At 39.2% G+C, this 17,706-nt stretch overlaps 1 protein-coding gene across 13 annotated transcripts in view; it reads left to right on the forward strand.

Moving 5' to 3' along the window:
• Window positions 1-4,661: 4,661 nt before the first annotated feature.
• Window positions 4,662-17,706, forward strand: part of SUPT20H (SPT20 homolog, SAGA complex component) — a 38,241-nt gene continuing 25,196 nt past the window's right edge. For 7 of the 13 annotated variants that reach the window (XM_065902340.1, XM_065902346.1, XM_065902349.1 and 4 more), the window contains exons 1-7: window positions 4,932-5,071; window positions 7,118-7,214; window positions 9,688-9,723; window positions 10,385-10,443; window positions 10,893-10,959; window positions 15,744-15,873; window positions 16,959-17,062. In XM_065902340.1, coding sequence (XP_065758412.1) covers window positions 7,212-7,214; window positions 9,688-9,723; window positions 10,385-10,443; window positions 10,893-10,959; window positions 15,744-15,873; window positions 16,959-17,062 — 399 coding nt within the window. In that variant the 5' untranslated portion in view covers window positions 4,932-5,071; window positions 7,118-7,211. Of the gene's footprint in view, window positions 4,813-4,931; window positions 5,072-7,117; window positions 7,215-8,889; window positions 8,999-9,687; window positions 9,724-10,384; window positions 10,444-10,892; window positions 10,960-15,743; window positions 15,874-16,958; window positions 17,063-17,706 lie in introns of those variants that run through there. The other 6 variants (XM_065902343.1, XM_065902347.1, XM_065902351.1 and 3 more) reach the window with 3 other exon arrangements.

The raw sequence follows: 17,706 nt of genomic DNA on the forward strand, positions 1-17,706 counted from the left end.
AACACCACAATTCAAAAGCATCGATTCTTCGGTGCTCAGCTTTATTTATAGTCCAACTCTCACATTCACACATGACTACTGGACAAATGATAGCTTTGACTAGATAGACCTTTGTTGACAAAGTAATGTCTCTGCTTTCAATATGTTGTCTAGGTTGGTCACAGCTTTTCTTCCAAGGAGTAAGCGTCTTTTAATTTCATGGCTGCAGTCACCATCTGCAGTGATTTTGGAGCAAAAAAACAAGTCTGTCACTCTTTCCATTGTTTCCCCATCTGTTTGTCATGAAGTGATGGGACCAGATGCCATGATCTTAGTTTTCTGAATGTTGAGCTTTAAGCCAACTTTTTCACTCTCCTCTTTCACTTTCATCAAGAGGCTCTTTAGTTCTTCACTTTCTGTCATAAGGGTGGTGTCATCTGCATATCTGAGGTTATTGATATTTCTCCCAGAAATCTTGATTCCAACTTGTGCTTCCTCCAGCCCAGCATTTCTCATGATGTACTGTGCATATAAGTTAAATAAGCACGGTGACAGTATACAGCCTTGACGTACTCCTTTCTCTATTTGGAACTAGTCTGTTTTTCCACGTCCAGTTCTAACTGTTGCTTCTTGACCTGTATACAGGTTTCTCAGGAGGCAGGTCAGGTGGTCTGGTATTTCCATCTCTTTCAGAATTTTCCACAATTTGTTATTATACACACAAAGGCTTTGGCTTAGTCAATAAAGCAGAAGTTGGTATCTTTCTGGAACTCTCTTGCTTTTTCGATGATCCAGCAGATGTTGGCAATTTGATCTCTGATTCCTCTGCCTTTTCTAAATCCAGGTTGAACATCTGGAAGTTCACGGTTCACATACTGCTGAAGCCTGCCTTGGAGAATTGTGAGCATCACTTTGCTAGTGTGTGAGATGAGTGCAATTATGCGGTAGTCTGAGCATTCTTTAGGACTGCCTTTCTTTGGGATTGGAATGAAAACTGACCTCTTCCAGTCCTGTGGCCACTGCTGAGTTTTCCAAATTTGCTGGCATATTGAGTGCAGCACTTTCCCAGCATCATCTTTTAGGATTTGAAATAGCTCAACTGGAATTCCATCACCTCCACTATCTTTGTTCTTAGTGATGCTTCCTAAGGCCCATTTGACTTTGCATTCCAAGATGTCTGGCTCGAGGTGAGTGATCCCACCATCATGATTATCTGGTGTAATAATCAAATCTTCTAAATCTATGCTCTGACCAGTAATGCTGAAGAAGCTGAAGTTGAAGGGTTCTATGAAGACCTACAAGACCTTTTAGAACTAACACACAAAAAAGATGTCCTTTTCATTATAGGGGACTGGGATGCAAAAGTAGGAAGTCAAGAGATACCTGGAGTAACAGGTAAATTTGGCCTTGGAGTACGGAATGAAACAGGGCAAAGGCCAATAGAGTTTTGCCAAGAGAATGCACTGGTCATAGCAAACACCCTCTTCCAGAAACACAAGAGAAGACTCTACACATGGACATCACCAGATGGTAAATACCAAAATCAGATTGATTATATTCTTTGCAGCCATAGATGGAGAAGCTCCATACAGTCAGCAAAAACTGGGAGCTGACTGTGGCTCAGATCATGAACTGAACCTTGTGAGCACCAGGACCCAGGCGATAGGAGCAGTGACCCCATGAGACTGACCCAGACTTGCCCGTGAGTGTCCAGGAGTCTCCGGCGGAGGCGTGGGTCGGCGTGGCCTGCTGCAGGGTTGCGGGCACTGAGTGTAGCAGTGCCCGCAATGGGACCTTTTGAAGGAGGTCAACATTATCTTCATTATCTCCACCATAGTTTGGCCTCAGGTCAAGTAACAGGGAGGGAACACAGCCCTGCCATTGACAGAAAATTGGATTAAAGATTACTAAACATGGCCCCACCCATCAGAAGAAGACTCAGTTTCCCCCTCAGTCAGTCTCTCCTATCAGGAAGCTTCCATAAGCCTCTTATCCTTCTTCATCAGAGGGCAGACAGACTGACCACAATCACAGAAAACAGACCAATCTGATCACATGAACCAAAGCCTTGTCTAACTCAATGAAACTATGAACCATGCCATGTAGGGACACCCAAGGTGGATGGGTCATGGTGGAGAGTTCTGACAAAGTGTGGTCCACTGGAGAAGGGAATGGCAAATCAGCTCAGTATTCTTGCCTTGAGAACCCCATGAACAGTATGAAAAGGCCAAAAGATAGGACACTGAAAGATGAACTCCCCAGGATAGGTGTCCAATATTCTACTGGAGATCAGTGGAGAAATAACTCCAGAAAGAATGAAGAGACGAAGCCAAAGCAAAAACAACACCCAGTTGTGGATGTGACTAGTGATGGAATTAAAGTCCGATGCTATAAAGAGCAATATTGCATAGGAACCTGGAGTGTTAGGTTCATGCATAAAGGCAAATTGGAAGTGGTCAAACAGGAGATGGCAAGAGTGAACATCAACGTTTTAGGAATCAGCAAACTAAAATGTACTGGAATGGATGAATTTAACTTAGATGACCACTATATCTACTACTGTGGGCAAGAATCCCTTAGAAGAAATGGAGTAGCCATCACAGTCAACAAAAGAATCCAAAGTTCAGTACTTGGATGCACTCTCAAAAACAACAGAATGATCTCTGTTTGTTTCCAAAGCAAACCATTCAAAACCACAATGAGACCACACAATTTCATACTCATTAGGCCAGTTATGCATGCGTGCTCAGCGGTGTCCAACTCCTTGCAACTGCATGGACTACAGCAGGCCAGGCTCTTCTGTCCATGGGAATTTCCAGGCAATACTGGAGTTGGTTGCCATTTCCTCCTCCAGGGACCTTCCTGACCCAGGGATCCAACAACCCAAATCTCCTGCATCTCCTGCATTGGCAGTCAGTCTTTACCACTGAGCCACCTGCGAAGACCCAAGGATGGCTATCAAAAACAAAATAAGACAAAATTGTTGGTGAGGATGTGGAGAAATTGAAACTGTCATACATTGTTATTAGTATGTAAAACATCTCCGCCACTGTGTAAAAGTTAATCTCTGCAAATACTTAAGCATGGAATTACCACATGACCCAGCAGTTCCATTTCTGGATATTCACAAGGAGTGTTTCCTTGACTTTAGTCACACTCCTCTAAGCCCTCTTAACCTCTACTTTAGTACTGGCCTTGTGGGACCTGCATCAACTAGTTGTCATAAGATTCCTGTCAGGTCAGTTAAGAGCGAGCCCCTACTAGGATGATAAGGTATCATCATCTCATCAAATTCTTCATCCCCTACCTTCAATATTACATCAACCTGGTCTGCCTTCAGTTAAGAAACCTGTTAAAATGGTTGGGCCAGAATTTAGCCCTTATCTGTGGTATTTCATTTTAGGAAATATCCACCCACTGGCTATAGGTTCTCACTTGTTTATGATGTTTTTGTTTAACTGACCCCAGTTCTACACCAAGGTCTCTTTTCTCTATTGCAATAATTCCTAAATAAATTGTTTTGCTTTGTTTTGATTCACTGATTGAATTACTGTCAGATTCTGATTTTCTTCAACAGTATATACCCCAAAGAGTTGAAAACAGGGTTTAAACAAATACTTCCACACACATATTCATAACAGCACTATTCACAATAGCTCAAAGGTGTGAACAACCCAAATGTCCACCGCTGGATGGATGGGTAAATTGTGGTATATACATATAAATAAGATGGAGTATTAGCCATAAAAAATAATCAGATACTGGTATTTGCCCTACAGTGGACGAACCTGGAAAACACCTTTATGTGAAAGCAGACAGAACAAAACGATCATATAATCCATTTACGTGAAATACTTAGATTAGGTTAACCCAGACTGAGTCTGGGCTTCAGTCCATGGGGTCGCAAAGAGTCGGACAGGACTGAAAAGTGACCTCACTTTTTTCTTTCAAATCTGAAAGCAGTTGTTCCTGCTAGGTTCCAGGAGGGAGAAGAAAATAATGTAATTCTTAATAGGAGTGAAAAAAAAAATGGTTTGCAACTAGACATTGTTAGTGGTTTTACAACATTGCGATTATACTACATACACCGAATTGTGTATTTAAAGATGTTTCATTTTACGTTTTTTGAGTTTCACTTCAATAATTTTTTTTTACGTTTATAACCCAACAGCCGAAGTTGTTCAAAAGTGCAGAATTATAATCAGACACTGCAATGTACGCTGATTATTCCGCTTCTGAATTTTTAGAACTCTTCAGCGAGGTGTTTTGTTTCTTAACATTAAATTCATTGGCATTTGACTGGTACAGCATCACAGACTGCAAGGCCGGCACCAGCATAGGCAGGAATGGTGTGGTTCCTGAGCATGAGGATGGACTGAGCAACAAGGCTAGTTCGTTCCAAGCTTCTTTCACTGTAGTATTTCAACCGGGCTCCCTACCTCACAAATAGTCACAGGCTACCTCGCCTTTTAGGGACCTGGACGCTGGGTCTGCGAAGGCGCTCGTGGACCTCGCCCAGTCACCGGGCTCGAGTCACTAAGAGGCACGCGGGGGCGGACCCAGGCGGGAGCATCCGGGCGTCCAGCCCGCCCGCCGCGGCTCAGCCTGCCCACTTCCACCACTTCCGCCCGAGGCCAACCGGCCGCACCGCCTAGCGCGCCAGTCGGAAGTGTGGGCGCCGGAATAGGCGGTCGGCAGGCCTGTGGCGCCGCGCGGGCCGGAGCGGAGGCGGGGCGTGCGGGGACGACGCGCAGCAGCCAGCGCGGGGCCGAGGTCGGTGCGTCGCGTTCTGGCCGAGCAGAGGGCGCGGTCAAGAGTCGGCAGCCTGCACAGGTGGGCCGCGGCGGGAGGGCAGGGGCGCGCCAGCGGCGGGAGGGTTAGGCGCGCGAGACTCGGGGCGGGGTCAGAGGGGAACGAACGGCTTCCCGAGTGGCTTTTCGCCGCTTCCGGGGCCCGGCGCCCGCGGGAGGAAGACGGTGTTCTTGGAGACGCGGCGGGACGGGCCGGGCCGAGCCAGCAGCCCCTCCGGCGGTCGCCTTCGTCGCCTCTCGGGTGTTTTATTTTAGTGTTGACGTTTGGTTTGCAGTTACAGGTATTTCCGGAAATTCGCTAGAATTTCGCATAGCGCTTTTTGTGGGGAGGGTGGCGGGGGCGGGGTTTTTGGTGTCCATATTGAATAAGACTGTCAGCTGGGCTGTGGAATTGGGGCGTTTTTCAGGTAAAGTCTAAGTTGTTCACAAAGCTCGAGCAGATGCAAGAGACTCACGTCCGTCAGGGAAATCAGTGGGATTGATGGCGGTGTTCAGAATTGGATTGCTGACGATCCTCGCCGTGGTTCCTGGGAGTTCAGAAATAAACTTGGCGAATAGCCGCCCCTGGAAGCCATCTCCGTTAACCATCACCGGGGAGGGGCCGCGCCTAATAGTCTGTTAGGACTCGGGATAGAAAGTCATTAGCTCGGTTTTCGGAGTTAGATTGAGTACAGTGAAAAATGTTTGATAACCATGATGTAAAAATAGATCAAAATTAAGACAAAGTATTAGTCTGAGCAGAATCAAGTCCTTATTTAAAATGCTTTTAAAAATTCAAAAACGGGTGCTGGGTTGAGTGGTCTGAAGGTTGTAAGATTTAATAGTAAAAATCTCAAGATTAAAAAGAAGAATCTGAATTCCGGTCTCGTTGTGTGATCCTGACAAAATCACTAGTTCTGAGAGCCTTATTCTGTAAAATGGCTACGATGATAATTACAGTGGTTTTCTCACAGTTCTAGTAAATTCTGTATTACGGTCAAAATGTTTGGATTTGTGAGTGGTTATGGGGTTTTGTAGTACTTAAATGCTTAAAGTCACTAAGCCCTCCTCTCCTCCATCCCCCACAGTTTAGTGACAAGAGGTCTGATTTTAAAGTCATCACATTTTGCCTATACCTAGTGTATCTTCATCTTTAGATTCAGGGGTCAGAAAAATTTCACCTTAAGTTCACCTTAAATCTCCCACGAACTTTTGTAGAATAGGATTAACGTCTTACTCATTTGTGAAATGCTTATTCCTGGAACCTGTACGGTGCTTGTCATTTTTGGTGGGTTTGTGAATTTTTTCCTATCTTCTACCTTCTACTTTTTAAAGACTGAACTGTCAAAACTTAAGCTTTGGGTTCACCGAAAACAAACCAAAATAATTTTACGTGGAAAATACTGTTTTCTGTTGCTTAAAGGTGTGCTCAGTTGTGTATAGACACACGGGGTGATTACAAAGAGTTAGGTAAAGAATTAGATTACAAGTAAGGTTTATTTAGCATCACTTTCAGAGCAAACATAGCATCTCTGTGAGAGGCAGAGAAGATCTAGCAGTAGACTTCAACATTGGCAGCACTTTTGAATTGCTTAGGGAGAGTCAAAAATGCTGACCTCTGGGCCCTAATCCAGACCAATTAATGAGAATTTCTGGAGGAGCATGGGTATCCCACCTGTTTTAAGTCCCCAGGTTATTCTCTTGTGCAGCCAGGATGAGAGCTTGTGTATTAGAGGAATGAAGTTCTTCTAGAGTGTATCTTGTTTGCTTGAGGAAGGGAAAAGCTGGAAGGGCTGGAGCTACGTTGGACCGTGTAGCCTGGGGCATTTGAGAGAATGTCAAAGAGGAGTTTTATCTGCAGGTGTGATGAAACGTTTTGATTTGTAAAATGAACTGTGCAGTGACCAAGGCCAAAGGGCAGGCTGTTAAAATCCTGAGTCACAGAGCAGTAACTGTGAAGATAGAAGAAATTAAAGAAACATTCTCTCCTGGATGTTAAATATTTGTAAGAAATTGAGTAATGATTTTAACTTGCAAACTTTTTTTTGCCCAACTAGTTAAAACTGTATTTTTCAGAATGAGTGAATAGACTGTCAATGTGTGAATTTGTGACTGGTTTTTTTTTTTTTTTTTGGTGTGTGTAATAAAGTTTTATTAAAGTATAAAGGAGATAGAGAAAGCTTCTGACATAGGCATCAGAAGGGGGCAAAAGAGTACCCCGTGACTGGTTATTTTTAAAGTGTCACACAAATATATATACATCAAACAACTTTCCTTGTTAATTACTAAGTAATCTGATATATGTTGATTTATGTTAATTTAGGGGTTTTGTCATTTTTGTTTTTCAGTACTCTTAAGATTGATTTCTAAAGATATGGTTTTCATCCAGCTTCATCAACGCACATAAATTTTCTCCTTTTTGGACTCTTGTTTTATATCACAATGGTGAGCTACAAATCAATATGTTAATATTCTTAGAATATTCTCTTCCCTCAAAAAATATCAATATGAAACAAATATTCTTGTTAACTGCTCTAGTTACCCTACCTGGGAAATTACTTAGCAATTGCATGCAAGATCTTAAAATACGAGGCTCATCTCTCAATTCAGTATTATAATCATATCCAGAGTACACAGATAATCTATCTGTCCTTATTTATGTGAAGTAGTAAAAAAAAAAAAAAAAATTACTTCCATAGAATTCTCCAGGCAAGAATAATGGAGTGGGTAGTCATTCCCTTCTCCAGGGGATCTTCCCAAACCACAGACTGAATCCTGGTCTCCTGCATTGCAGACAGATTCTTTACCATCTGAGCCACCAGGGAAGTCCTCTATTTATTTTACCATAGTCCAAATCACTGGCAAGAACCTTGGGTATAAGTATAAATAGTTTTGGGGGCACAGGTTTCTCATATTTTGAAGTTCTTGTTAGTACAGGGTTTTTTTTTGAAAATTAACAAATATAACCTGCTTACTGCAATTAACATTTAAGCAGCATTAGGGTTAGCCTTCTAATGGCACATTTCTGCTTACCACTTATGGTCACTAAACATACTTAAGGCTGGACATTTAACTTTAGACATTAAAAAATTAAAAGCAGAAGAAAAAGATCACTTTCTGATGTTATAAAGAAACAGCATTCAACAGAGATATAAAGAGCACTGACCACTATGTTGAATAAACTTCAGAAAACATGTGTCTTCTCTTGTTGGGATCTTGCCTATGTACCCTTGCCTTTTTAGAGAAAAGTGGAGCTATCACAATGGGTTTCTTACCTTACATTTTGCTTTCATATTATCTTAGGTATTTGAATGCAGTAGTGAATAAATGATACTAGCATTTACATATGCAGGTATATCTCACTAGACCCTTTACAGTTTTGATATCAGAAGATTAAATATTTGAGAAGAGTAGCTGTTTGAAATTGTCTTGGAGTATACATTTGATTGTGTTTTATAACTTTTTGATAAGTTATAAACTTACTCTATAAGGTTTTATGGCCAAAATAAAAGAACCTTGTGTTTTAATAAGTTGATATAAATTTAACAACCTTCTGAAGTAATGGCATATTTCAGACTTTCTTCTACCTACTCCATTTAGATGCTTGATAATGTACAGGTTCTATTGCTCGTCTAAAAGGCTGACTATTTTTGTAATGTTAATTCTCCATCCTTATAACTGGGATGACAGGGTCACCTCAGCCTTCGTGATTTCTGAGACCTGGACATATATGTTCTTACTCCTGCACGGCTGGGGTTTTGATGGGTGCTAGGAGTTTTTACTCCATGGAACTTGGTAGATTGAATTGTTGGATAGTCCAAAATGACACAGAAAAATATAGGTTCTTAAAAATAAAAAAAGAAAATTATTTGCCTCTCAGTGAAATTAAAAGTGATTGTCATTGTGAATGAAAAATGGTATAATTCTTAGTGATACCCAAACCACAAAACTAGAAAGAAATTATTGGTGGTATATTGGCTTAAATTTTTTTAAATCTAGTACTTTTTATTGTTGGGTATCATTGCAAAAGAATACTATACAGGTAAAGAAGACAGAGTTTACCCTTCTTATTAATCTCTCTTGCCCTATAAGGCAGGTCTCTAAGAAATCACACTTGATCTTAGCCAAAAGGCCAAGAAGCGATTCTAAGAAATCAAAGAAGGATGGGGATCTACTAGTAGATCTCAAACTGCATGCAATAATAACACTGTATTTTCATTAGTTCTAAGGTGCATCTGCTTTTGCTTTTACATTTTAATTACTGAGGTAGTAATGTATCTAGGATACAGTCAGTGACATCTTAAATTTATTGGCAGCATACTCTTCTTCCCTAATGTTAAATAATAATTCAGGCATGTAACTGATGGTGTCTTAAATTCATTAAAAATTGGTAAGGGTAGCCATCATTTATTCTGTTTCTACTAGACACTGGCCTAGTTTCTATACATAATGTTAAGAATGTCTGAGTTGATACTAGGCACCAACATAATAGCCCCCTCAGTTTTTAGGATTCCTAGCAGCTTAAGGGATTTTAGTTTTTGCTTCACTTTAATTGCATACCTGATAGCCAGTATATTTTCCTGAATGATGCTCTTAAAATGCTGAAGTTTATAAAATGGTAATAGTTACCATATCGAATCTTCAGCCCTATATCAGCTGTACAGGTGTGACCAGAGAAAATCATTGTAGCATTTCTTAACTAATTTGTGGTCAGAATCAGATGTCTGAGATGACTGTATTTTTTCCTGTAATATGTCTTGAGCATGCAGTGAGGTGGGTGGAGGAGAGAAAGAGGAAAATGTTATACCTATTTTAAAAAGTAAAACACATTTAAACACTTAATTAGAAAATGTTATATGTATATTATTTTTGTGTGAAAATAACTAATGTGATAAAATACACCATTTACTTTTTACAGCAACAAGCTTTAGAACTAGCTTTGGATCGTGCAGAGGTGAGGCATGACTAAGTTACGTATTGAAATAGTGTTGTCTTTAATTGACAAAACTCGGTTTTAAGAGATTTTCGTATGTGACTGTCTAGGACGTACATTAATATTGGGATGAGTATACTTTCTGTAAATATATATATAAGAATACCAGGTGATGTTTGAATCATCTGTTACTTGGAATGCTCAGATAGTAATGCTGTGGAATAAAAACTGAACAGTATCGTGAGTTAAATATTTGAACAAGGACATAGAGTTTCTGAAACTATGTTTTCTGTTTTAAGCAATTTTCTATTTGCTTAATTAAAGGGGAAGTAGCTCAAATATATAGAGTCTTTGTGATTAGGTATGCTGTATATATTCTGAACAACTGTAATAAAACATTGAAAATATTATTGACTGTGAAAGCACAGTGGTGAAATGGTATGATTTTGCTCATAACATGCAAATAAATATTGAGCTAAATTTTACTACAGTTTAAATTTCACTTGTTTATTACATATATTTAGAAGTTTAGTAGGTTTCCCTAAAAGGTATGATTTAATATGCATGCGGGACTTGAATGACTGAATAGTCTTTAGCCTTACACATGATTTAAATATACTTAATGCAGTTGTTCATGCACTAAGCAAAAGGCCAGCTGTTTTCTTAAACTTTTCTTTTTTAGTATGTCATTGAAAGTGCCCGGCAGAGACCTCCTAAAAGGAAATACCTATCTAGTGGAAGGTATGAGTACTTAACTGATGCTATCTTAGATATGCTGAAATGTGATGATAGCCACCATTTATTTCTTACTAGACACTGAGCTAGAAATGTTGTATCATGGGAGTACTTTGCATATATAGTTGACCCATAAACAGTGTGGGTTTGTACTGTGCAGGTCCTTTTATTTGCAGATGTTTTACAGTAAACACTACTGTACTTCGTGGTTGAATCTGGGTGCAGAGGAACCACAGATCTAGAAGGCCAGCTATAAGTCACATGAGGATTAACCTCCATGTTGTGCAGGGGTCAGCTGTATCAGTAATTTCTAACTTGATGTCAGCTGCCATGTCCAGCCCCTCTTCACACCCAGTTTTGGGGAAATTGTGGGGGAATGACAGCAAAATTCAAAATGTTTACTTTATGATTATTATATTCACAGTACTTTGTATGTTGTTTTTGTTTTATTTTAGAAAATCTATATTTCAGAAACTTTATGACTTATATATTGAAGAATGTGAAAAAGAGCCTGAGGTTAAGGTAAGTATAACTTTTTTATATTATTATGGCTTTTGAAATTTAGTGGAAGAAGGGAAGTTTGAAGGAATTAGATTTGAAGCACGTAACGGTTTGTATTTTTGTTAGTGAACAAATCTACTACTTTCTTTTCTTTCTTTCTTTTTTTTTTTTTTTTTTTTAATATATTTATTTACTTGGCTATACCGGCTCCTGGTTGCAGCATGTGGGATCTAGTTGCCTGACCAGGGATCGAACCCAGGCCGCCTGCATTGGTAGCTCAGAGTCTTAGCCACTGGACCACCAGGGAAGTTCCCAAATCTACTACTTTCTAACCAGACTACCTGGTTCTGCAGCTAAACTAGAGCTCTGGCTAATCTGGCACCAGGCAGATAGCCTACTTGGTAGGAGAGGTGAGCAAACTCAACATATTTGCTGAGTAACAGATTATCTCATTCGGAAGTTCGAAGAAGCGAAACCACCATGTATATTGTCTTTTGCTTCTTTTTCTTCCTGAGAAATTACTTGTAGACCAAAGATCAGGAGAAAAGCAACCTATCTTCTCATGGTAGTTTGCACTGGAAAGTTAGAACTATTGCAGGACATGTAGGAAATTTAGATACGATAATAAAAGGTGAATTTGGTCAGAAAAATTAGTTCATGGCCACGTTAAATTTATTTTTATTGAGCATGAACATATAGGCAGTAGAAATATAATAGAAATTGATTTCTTGATATTTTTTGAACCCTTGGGTTGTAAGGGCCTTAAAGACTCTAGTGAGTTTCTGTTATGTGTCTTTAATTTAAAAATGAATACCTCTTAGGCAAAAAATCAGTGGAATTCTAATAGTTTCTGTTTTTAAATACTTAGGAAAAACATGATTGTGAAACCACGAGTTTTATGGCATGTTTTCCATACATTTTATTGGGATATAGTTGACCTACAATAATTTGTGTATGTTTGAAGTATGTAACACATTTTGTAAGTTTTGACATGCATTGTTTTTTTAAAAATTGAGTAAATTTGAAGATCTAATTGGCCTTATTAAATGACTCATGAATTGGACAGCATCTCATCAGACAGAGATACTCTGAGGAGTTACACAACATGGAAGAGGTATATTGTTAAGGAGGGCAGGACAAGGAAAGAAAGTCATCAGCAAGGAAAAACTGAGTTCAGTGGAGGAAAGTAAAACTTCAAGAGATGCTGGCTTTTCGTAGGCTGAACTACAGGTGTTTTCCATTGGCTGAGCTGCAGTCCTTTCCCACTCATAGAGCTTGTTGTTGGGCAAGAAGAAAATCTTCCCCCAGTTGGGGAAGGAAAATAGTTGCATTTCCTATTTAGGAGTGCTCGGTAATTCTCTTCCTGGTGGGATCAGTAATTGATGTCTTCCTGGTGGGGTAATGGATGATGAGTGGTGGAGCAGGAGAGTTTCCTCTGCAGGCCAACCCCACTCCAATTTTAGTTGAGGTTTCCTTTTATTAATTTCCACATTATACACCCATCAGTTATCACCACAGTCTGTATGATGAGCATACATAGAACTAAGGTAGGAGAGATACATAAAAGATCCCAGATACATAAAAGATTCCAGATTGGTGTTGACAGCCACTGTCCACCAGCCAGATATGGCTCACAACATGTTTTTGTAAATGAACTTTTACTGGAATCCAGCAACACCCCTTGTTTATGTCTTGTCAGTGGCTGATTTTGAGATAATAGCATAGTTGACTAGTTGCAACACAGACCTTATCACCCACAGGCTAAAGTGCTACGTGGTTCCTTAAGAATAAAGACATTTTCCAGCTTTCCATCACAGTGGTTAAAAGTTGCTTTGCTTTGCTTTGTAAATATTTATTATTTTCAAAATACAGTTTTTTGTTTCGATATTGACTATAGACTAAGAATTCATAATTTTTGCATATGAGTGTATATATCAGGTCAGTTCAGTCGCTCTGTCCTGTCCAACTCTGCAATTCCATGAATCGCAGCACACCAGGCCTCGCTGTCCATCACCAACTCCTGGAGTTTACTCAAACTCATGTCCATCGAGTTAGTGATACCATCCAGCCATCTCATGCTCTGTTGTCCCCTTCTCCTCCTGCCCCCAATCCCTCCCAGCATCAGGGTCTTTGCCAGTGAGTCAACTCTTCGCATGAGGTGGCCAAAGTATTAGAGTTTCAGCTTCAACATCAGTCCTTCCAATGAGTGCTCAGGACTTATCTCCTTTAGGATGGACTGGTTGGATCTCCTTGCAGTCCAAGGGACTCTCAAGAGTCTTCTCCAACACCTCAGTTCAAATGCATCAATTTTTCGGGGCTCAGCTTTCTTCACAGTTCAACTCTCACATCCATACATGACCACTGGAAAAACCATAGCCTTGACCAGACGGACCTTTGTTGGCAAAGTAATGTCTCTGTTTTTTAATACGCTATCTAGATTGGTCATAACTTTCCTTCCAAGGAGTAAGCGTCTTTTAATTTCATGGCTGCAGTCACCATCTGCAGTGATTTTGGAGCCCCAAAAAATAAAGTCTGACACTGTTTCCACTGTTTCCGCATATATTTCCCATGAAGTGATGGGACCAGATGCCGTAATCTTAGTTTTCTGAATGTTGAGCTTTAAGCCAACTTTTTCACTCTCCTTTTTCACTTTCATCAAGAGGCTTTTCAGTTCCTTTTCAGTTTCTGTCATAAGGGTGGTGTCATCTTCATATCTGAGTTTATTGGTATTTCTCCTGGCAATCTTGATTCCAGCTTGTGCTTCTTCCAGCCCAGCATTTCTCATGATGTACTCTGCATATAAGTTAAATAAGCAGGGTGACAGTATACAGCCTTGACTACTCCTTTCCCTATTTGGAACCAGTCTGTTGTTCCATCTCCAGTCTAACTGTTGCTTCCTGACCTGCATACAGGTTTCTCAAGAGGCAGGTCAGGTGGTCTGGTATTCCTGTCTCTCTTTTTTTTTTTTTTTTTTGTATTCCTGTCTCTTTAAGAATTTTCCACAGTTTATTGTGATCCACAAAGTCAAAGGCTTTGGCATAATCAATAAAGCAGAAATAGATGTTTTTCTGGAACTCTCTTGCTTTTTCGATGATCCAGCAGATGTTGGCAGTTTGATCTCTGGTTCTTCTGCCTTTTCTAAATCCAGCTTGAACATCTGGAAGTTCATGGTTCATGTATTGCTGAAGCCTGGCTTGGAGAATTTTGAGCATTTACTAGCGTGTGAGATGAGTGCAATTGTGCGGTAGTTTGAGCATTCTTTGGCATTGCCTTTCTTTGGGATTGGAATGAAAACTGACCTTTTCCAGTCCTGTGGCCACTGCTGAGTTTTCCAAATTTGCTGGCATATTGAGTGCAGCACTTTCACAGCATATCCATGTTGAAAATCAGATACTCAAAACAGGCTTGTTTTTTGAGGTCAAAAATACTCTGTTAACTGATATCTTTCACAAATAAGATTTGATGAAAGAAATTATTATAAGTGGGTTTCAATTTAAATTGTTTGAGTTTCTAAAGAATGGATTTTGGTGTACATATGTTTCCTGATAGTTTTTTGGCTTTTGGTTTTGTTTTTTTTTTTTAAGCAAAGTGGTTTCTAGGAAGCTGTTCAATTCAATTTACAGAAAATTACTTAAATCACTTTCATCCTCTTAACCAGTTGGATATCTTTGAATTTAACATTTCAGCTATTTAGAGCTGTTGAGCTTATTTGGATCTAATTTAGGCCATAAAATGTTTAATAAATGTGCTCTGTAACAGTAACCAAAGGGAATGCCTCAAATTATTTATGTACATTTAAACAAACTAAGTTCATGGCATCTGGTCCCATCACTTCATGGGAAATAGATGGGGAGACAGTGGAAACAGTGTCAGACTTTATTTTTTTGGGCTCCAAAATCACTGCAGATGGTGATTGCAGCCATGAAATTAAAAGATGCTTCCTCCTTGGAAGGAAAGTTAGACCAACCTAGATAGCATATTAAAAAGCAGAGACATTAGTTTGCCAACAAAGGTCTGTCTGGTCAAGGCTATGGTTTTTCCAGTGGTCATGTATGGATGTGAGAGTTGGACTCTGAAGAGCTGAGCGCTGAAGAATTGATGCTTTTGAACTGTGGTGTTGGAGAAGACTTTTGAGAGTCCCTTGGACTGCAAGGAGATCCAACCAGTCCATCCTAAAGGAGATCAGTCCTGGGTGTTCATTGGAAGGACCGATGCTGAAGCTGAAACTCTAATACTTTGGCCACCTCATGCTAAGAGTTGATTCATTGGAAAAGACTGTGATGCTGGGAGGGATTGGGGGCAGGAGGAGAAGGGGACGACAGAGGATGAGATGGTTGGATGGCATCACCGACTCGATGGACATGGGTTTGAGTAAACTCCGGGAGTTTGTGATGGACAGGGAGGCCTGGCGTGCTGTGATTCATGGGGTCGCAAAGAGTCGGACACAACTGAGCGACTGAACTGAACTGAATCTTAATAGACACTAACTATACATTATAGCCTCTCTAAAAAAAAATTTACATTTAATGGTTTTCCTTTCTAAAATTTTAATATTTGCTACTTGTGTACTCAGGTACATTTATTTGTATTTAGTGGTTTTATTTTTTGTATCACTTTTTCTTTGTGATATTCATTTGCATAAAACAGTAGTAGATCAAAAAAAAAACAGTAGTAGATCAACATTAATTTTATATAGATGTGGAAGGATCATCAAAGATTAACTAACTCAGGTCTAGTTTCATTAAGTGATTACATTAGTTGAAGTTATGCTGGATTATTTTCATGAGCTCTGCCTCTTTTTAAAGCAGAAATTAAGAAGAAATGTGAACTTATTAGAGAAGCTTGTTATGCAAGAGACATTGTCATGTTTAGTCGTCAACCTGTACCCAGGAAATGAGGGATATTCTCTGATGCTCAGGGGAAAAAATGGATCAGGTAAGACCCTCCAGAGCGCAGCAGCCAGGAAACTGCGTCTGCTGGGCAGGATGTGTTTGTTTTAGAGGGAGCTTCTCACCCTGCTGAATGATCTGTCCTTTACATCAGTGATGCCTGACAACAGAAAACTTTGATTTCAGATTTTCTTCTTTATGATGTTTTGTTAGAATATGAGAAGTTAACTCTCCTGTGACTAGCCTTGCTGAATTTGATAAATATTCTGACTGAGAAAGGTCTTTGAAATTAAATCATAAAAGATGTCATTTTAAAACATCAAAATTTCCTTTCATTCTGTTGCTGTTTATGTATTTAAGATAGTGTAAGGTGTTTTAATCTATGTTTTTCTTCTTTGCTTTGAATATATTTTGACTGTGAAGCTTTCAAAGTTAAGCAGACCCAACTACCTTTTGAATAGTCTTCAACATCTTATTCTGATTAATGTGAATGTCCAAATAGAATTTTAAAGTATTAACACTCTGAGATTTCACCAAAGAGATATTTAAATTTTGATTCAGTGATGATACTATAAGTTCTGTAAGGAACTTACCTAGTTAAAGATTTTTAAGGATTTTTTTCTTGTGTTGGTTGTTATTGTAAAATGTAACACCAAGAGAAGTTTGGCCTGTAAGTAGTCATTTTTCAGAAGCTATACCAGATTATCAGTCTGACTTCGAGATTAGATTAAGGAATCCAAGGGAGTTTTAGTTAACAGTCGGAATTTTATCACACTCTGATTATTGTACTGCTGGCTGGGGTTTGTTTTGTGATTATTGTGCCAGATGTATTTCCATAAGATGTTAGGTATTTTTCTCTCTTCCAGTCTAAAACTGTTTATATACAGTTTATCAAGATTTTTATGAGGTGATTTATTTATTTTAGGTATTTTTCTCTCTTCCAGTCTAAAACTGTTTATATACAGTTTATCAAGATTTTTATGAGGTGATTTATTTTAGACTTAAATGAAGGACGTAAGGAGAGCTTTTAGTTTTATTCTCTTTTATTTTTATGAAAAGTTACGTAAATTATTACCTAAGCTTTTTGGTGAGCCTGATGACCTTCAGAAACATTTATGTTTTAAAATTAAGATTCTGAGACCATTCGACTGCCTTATGAAGAAGGAGAATTGCTTGAATACTTGGATGCAGAAGAATTACCTCCAATTTTGGTTGATCTCCTAGAAAAATCTCAGGTACAAAATTTTTCTCCATAAAATATCCTTAGATTTGTCAAATACATGTTGTTATGTGATAAAGAATATTTCGTTTTACTCTCATTAGTTCTTGGAAAGGGAAGGAGACCTAATATATATATGCCTATATGAAAATTGGTTTATTGTGGGATATTTATCCTTTAGGCTATATACTGAAATGTATAGATGTGGTTGATTAAGCTTCCAAAACAAAAACAGAAAACAACAAAGTTCCCTGCTTAAGGTTCTCCAGTGTCCTCTCACTGTACAAAACTCCTGCCTTTGTATTTGTCTTCACCTCCTGGTTCTCATCCCCACTCACTACACTCAGCCATCCATGCCATTTTTCTAAACTAAAACACACCAAGCTTATTCATATCTTATTCATCTGCTCTTCTGTCTGGAGTGATCTCTCCCAGGTGTCTGGCCCTTTGGTATGATTCAGGTCTCAGCTGAAAATTACTCCAAAGTTCTGCCTGAGCACACAGTCTAACTAAATTAGTCACTCTCTATTTTATTTCCTCTGTAGCATTCAGTCTCTCAAGCTATCTTGTTTTTGTTTACATGTTTATTGCCTGTCTTTGCACACTGATAGCAAGTATCTCACCACTTTATCTGTGAAGCTTCTTGGATATTTGAATAGT

The sequence above is a fragment of the Muntiacus reevesi genome, chromosome 11 (genome assembly GCF_963930625.1).
Source record: "Muntiacus reevesi chromosome 11, mMunRee1.1, whole genome shotgun sequence".
Lineage (NCBI taxonomy): Eukaryota > Metazoa > Chordata > Mammalia > Artiodactyla > Cervidae > Muntiacus > Muntiacus reevesi.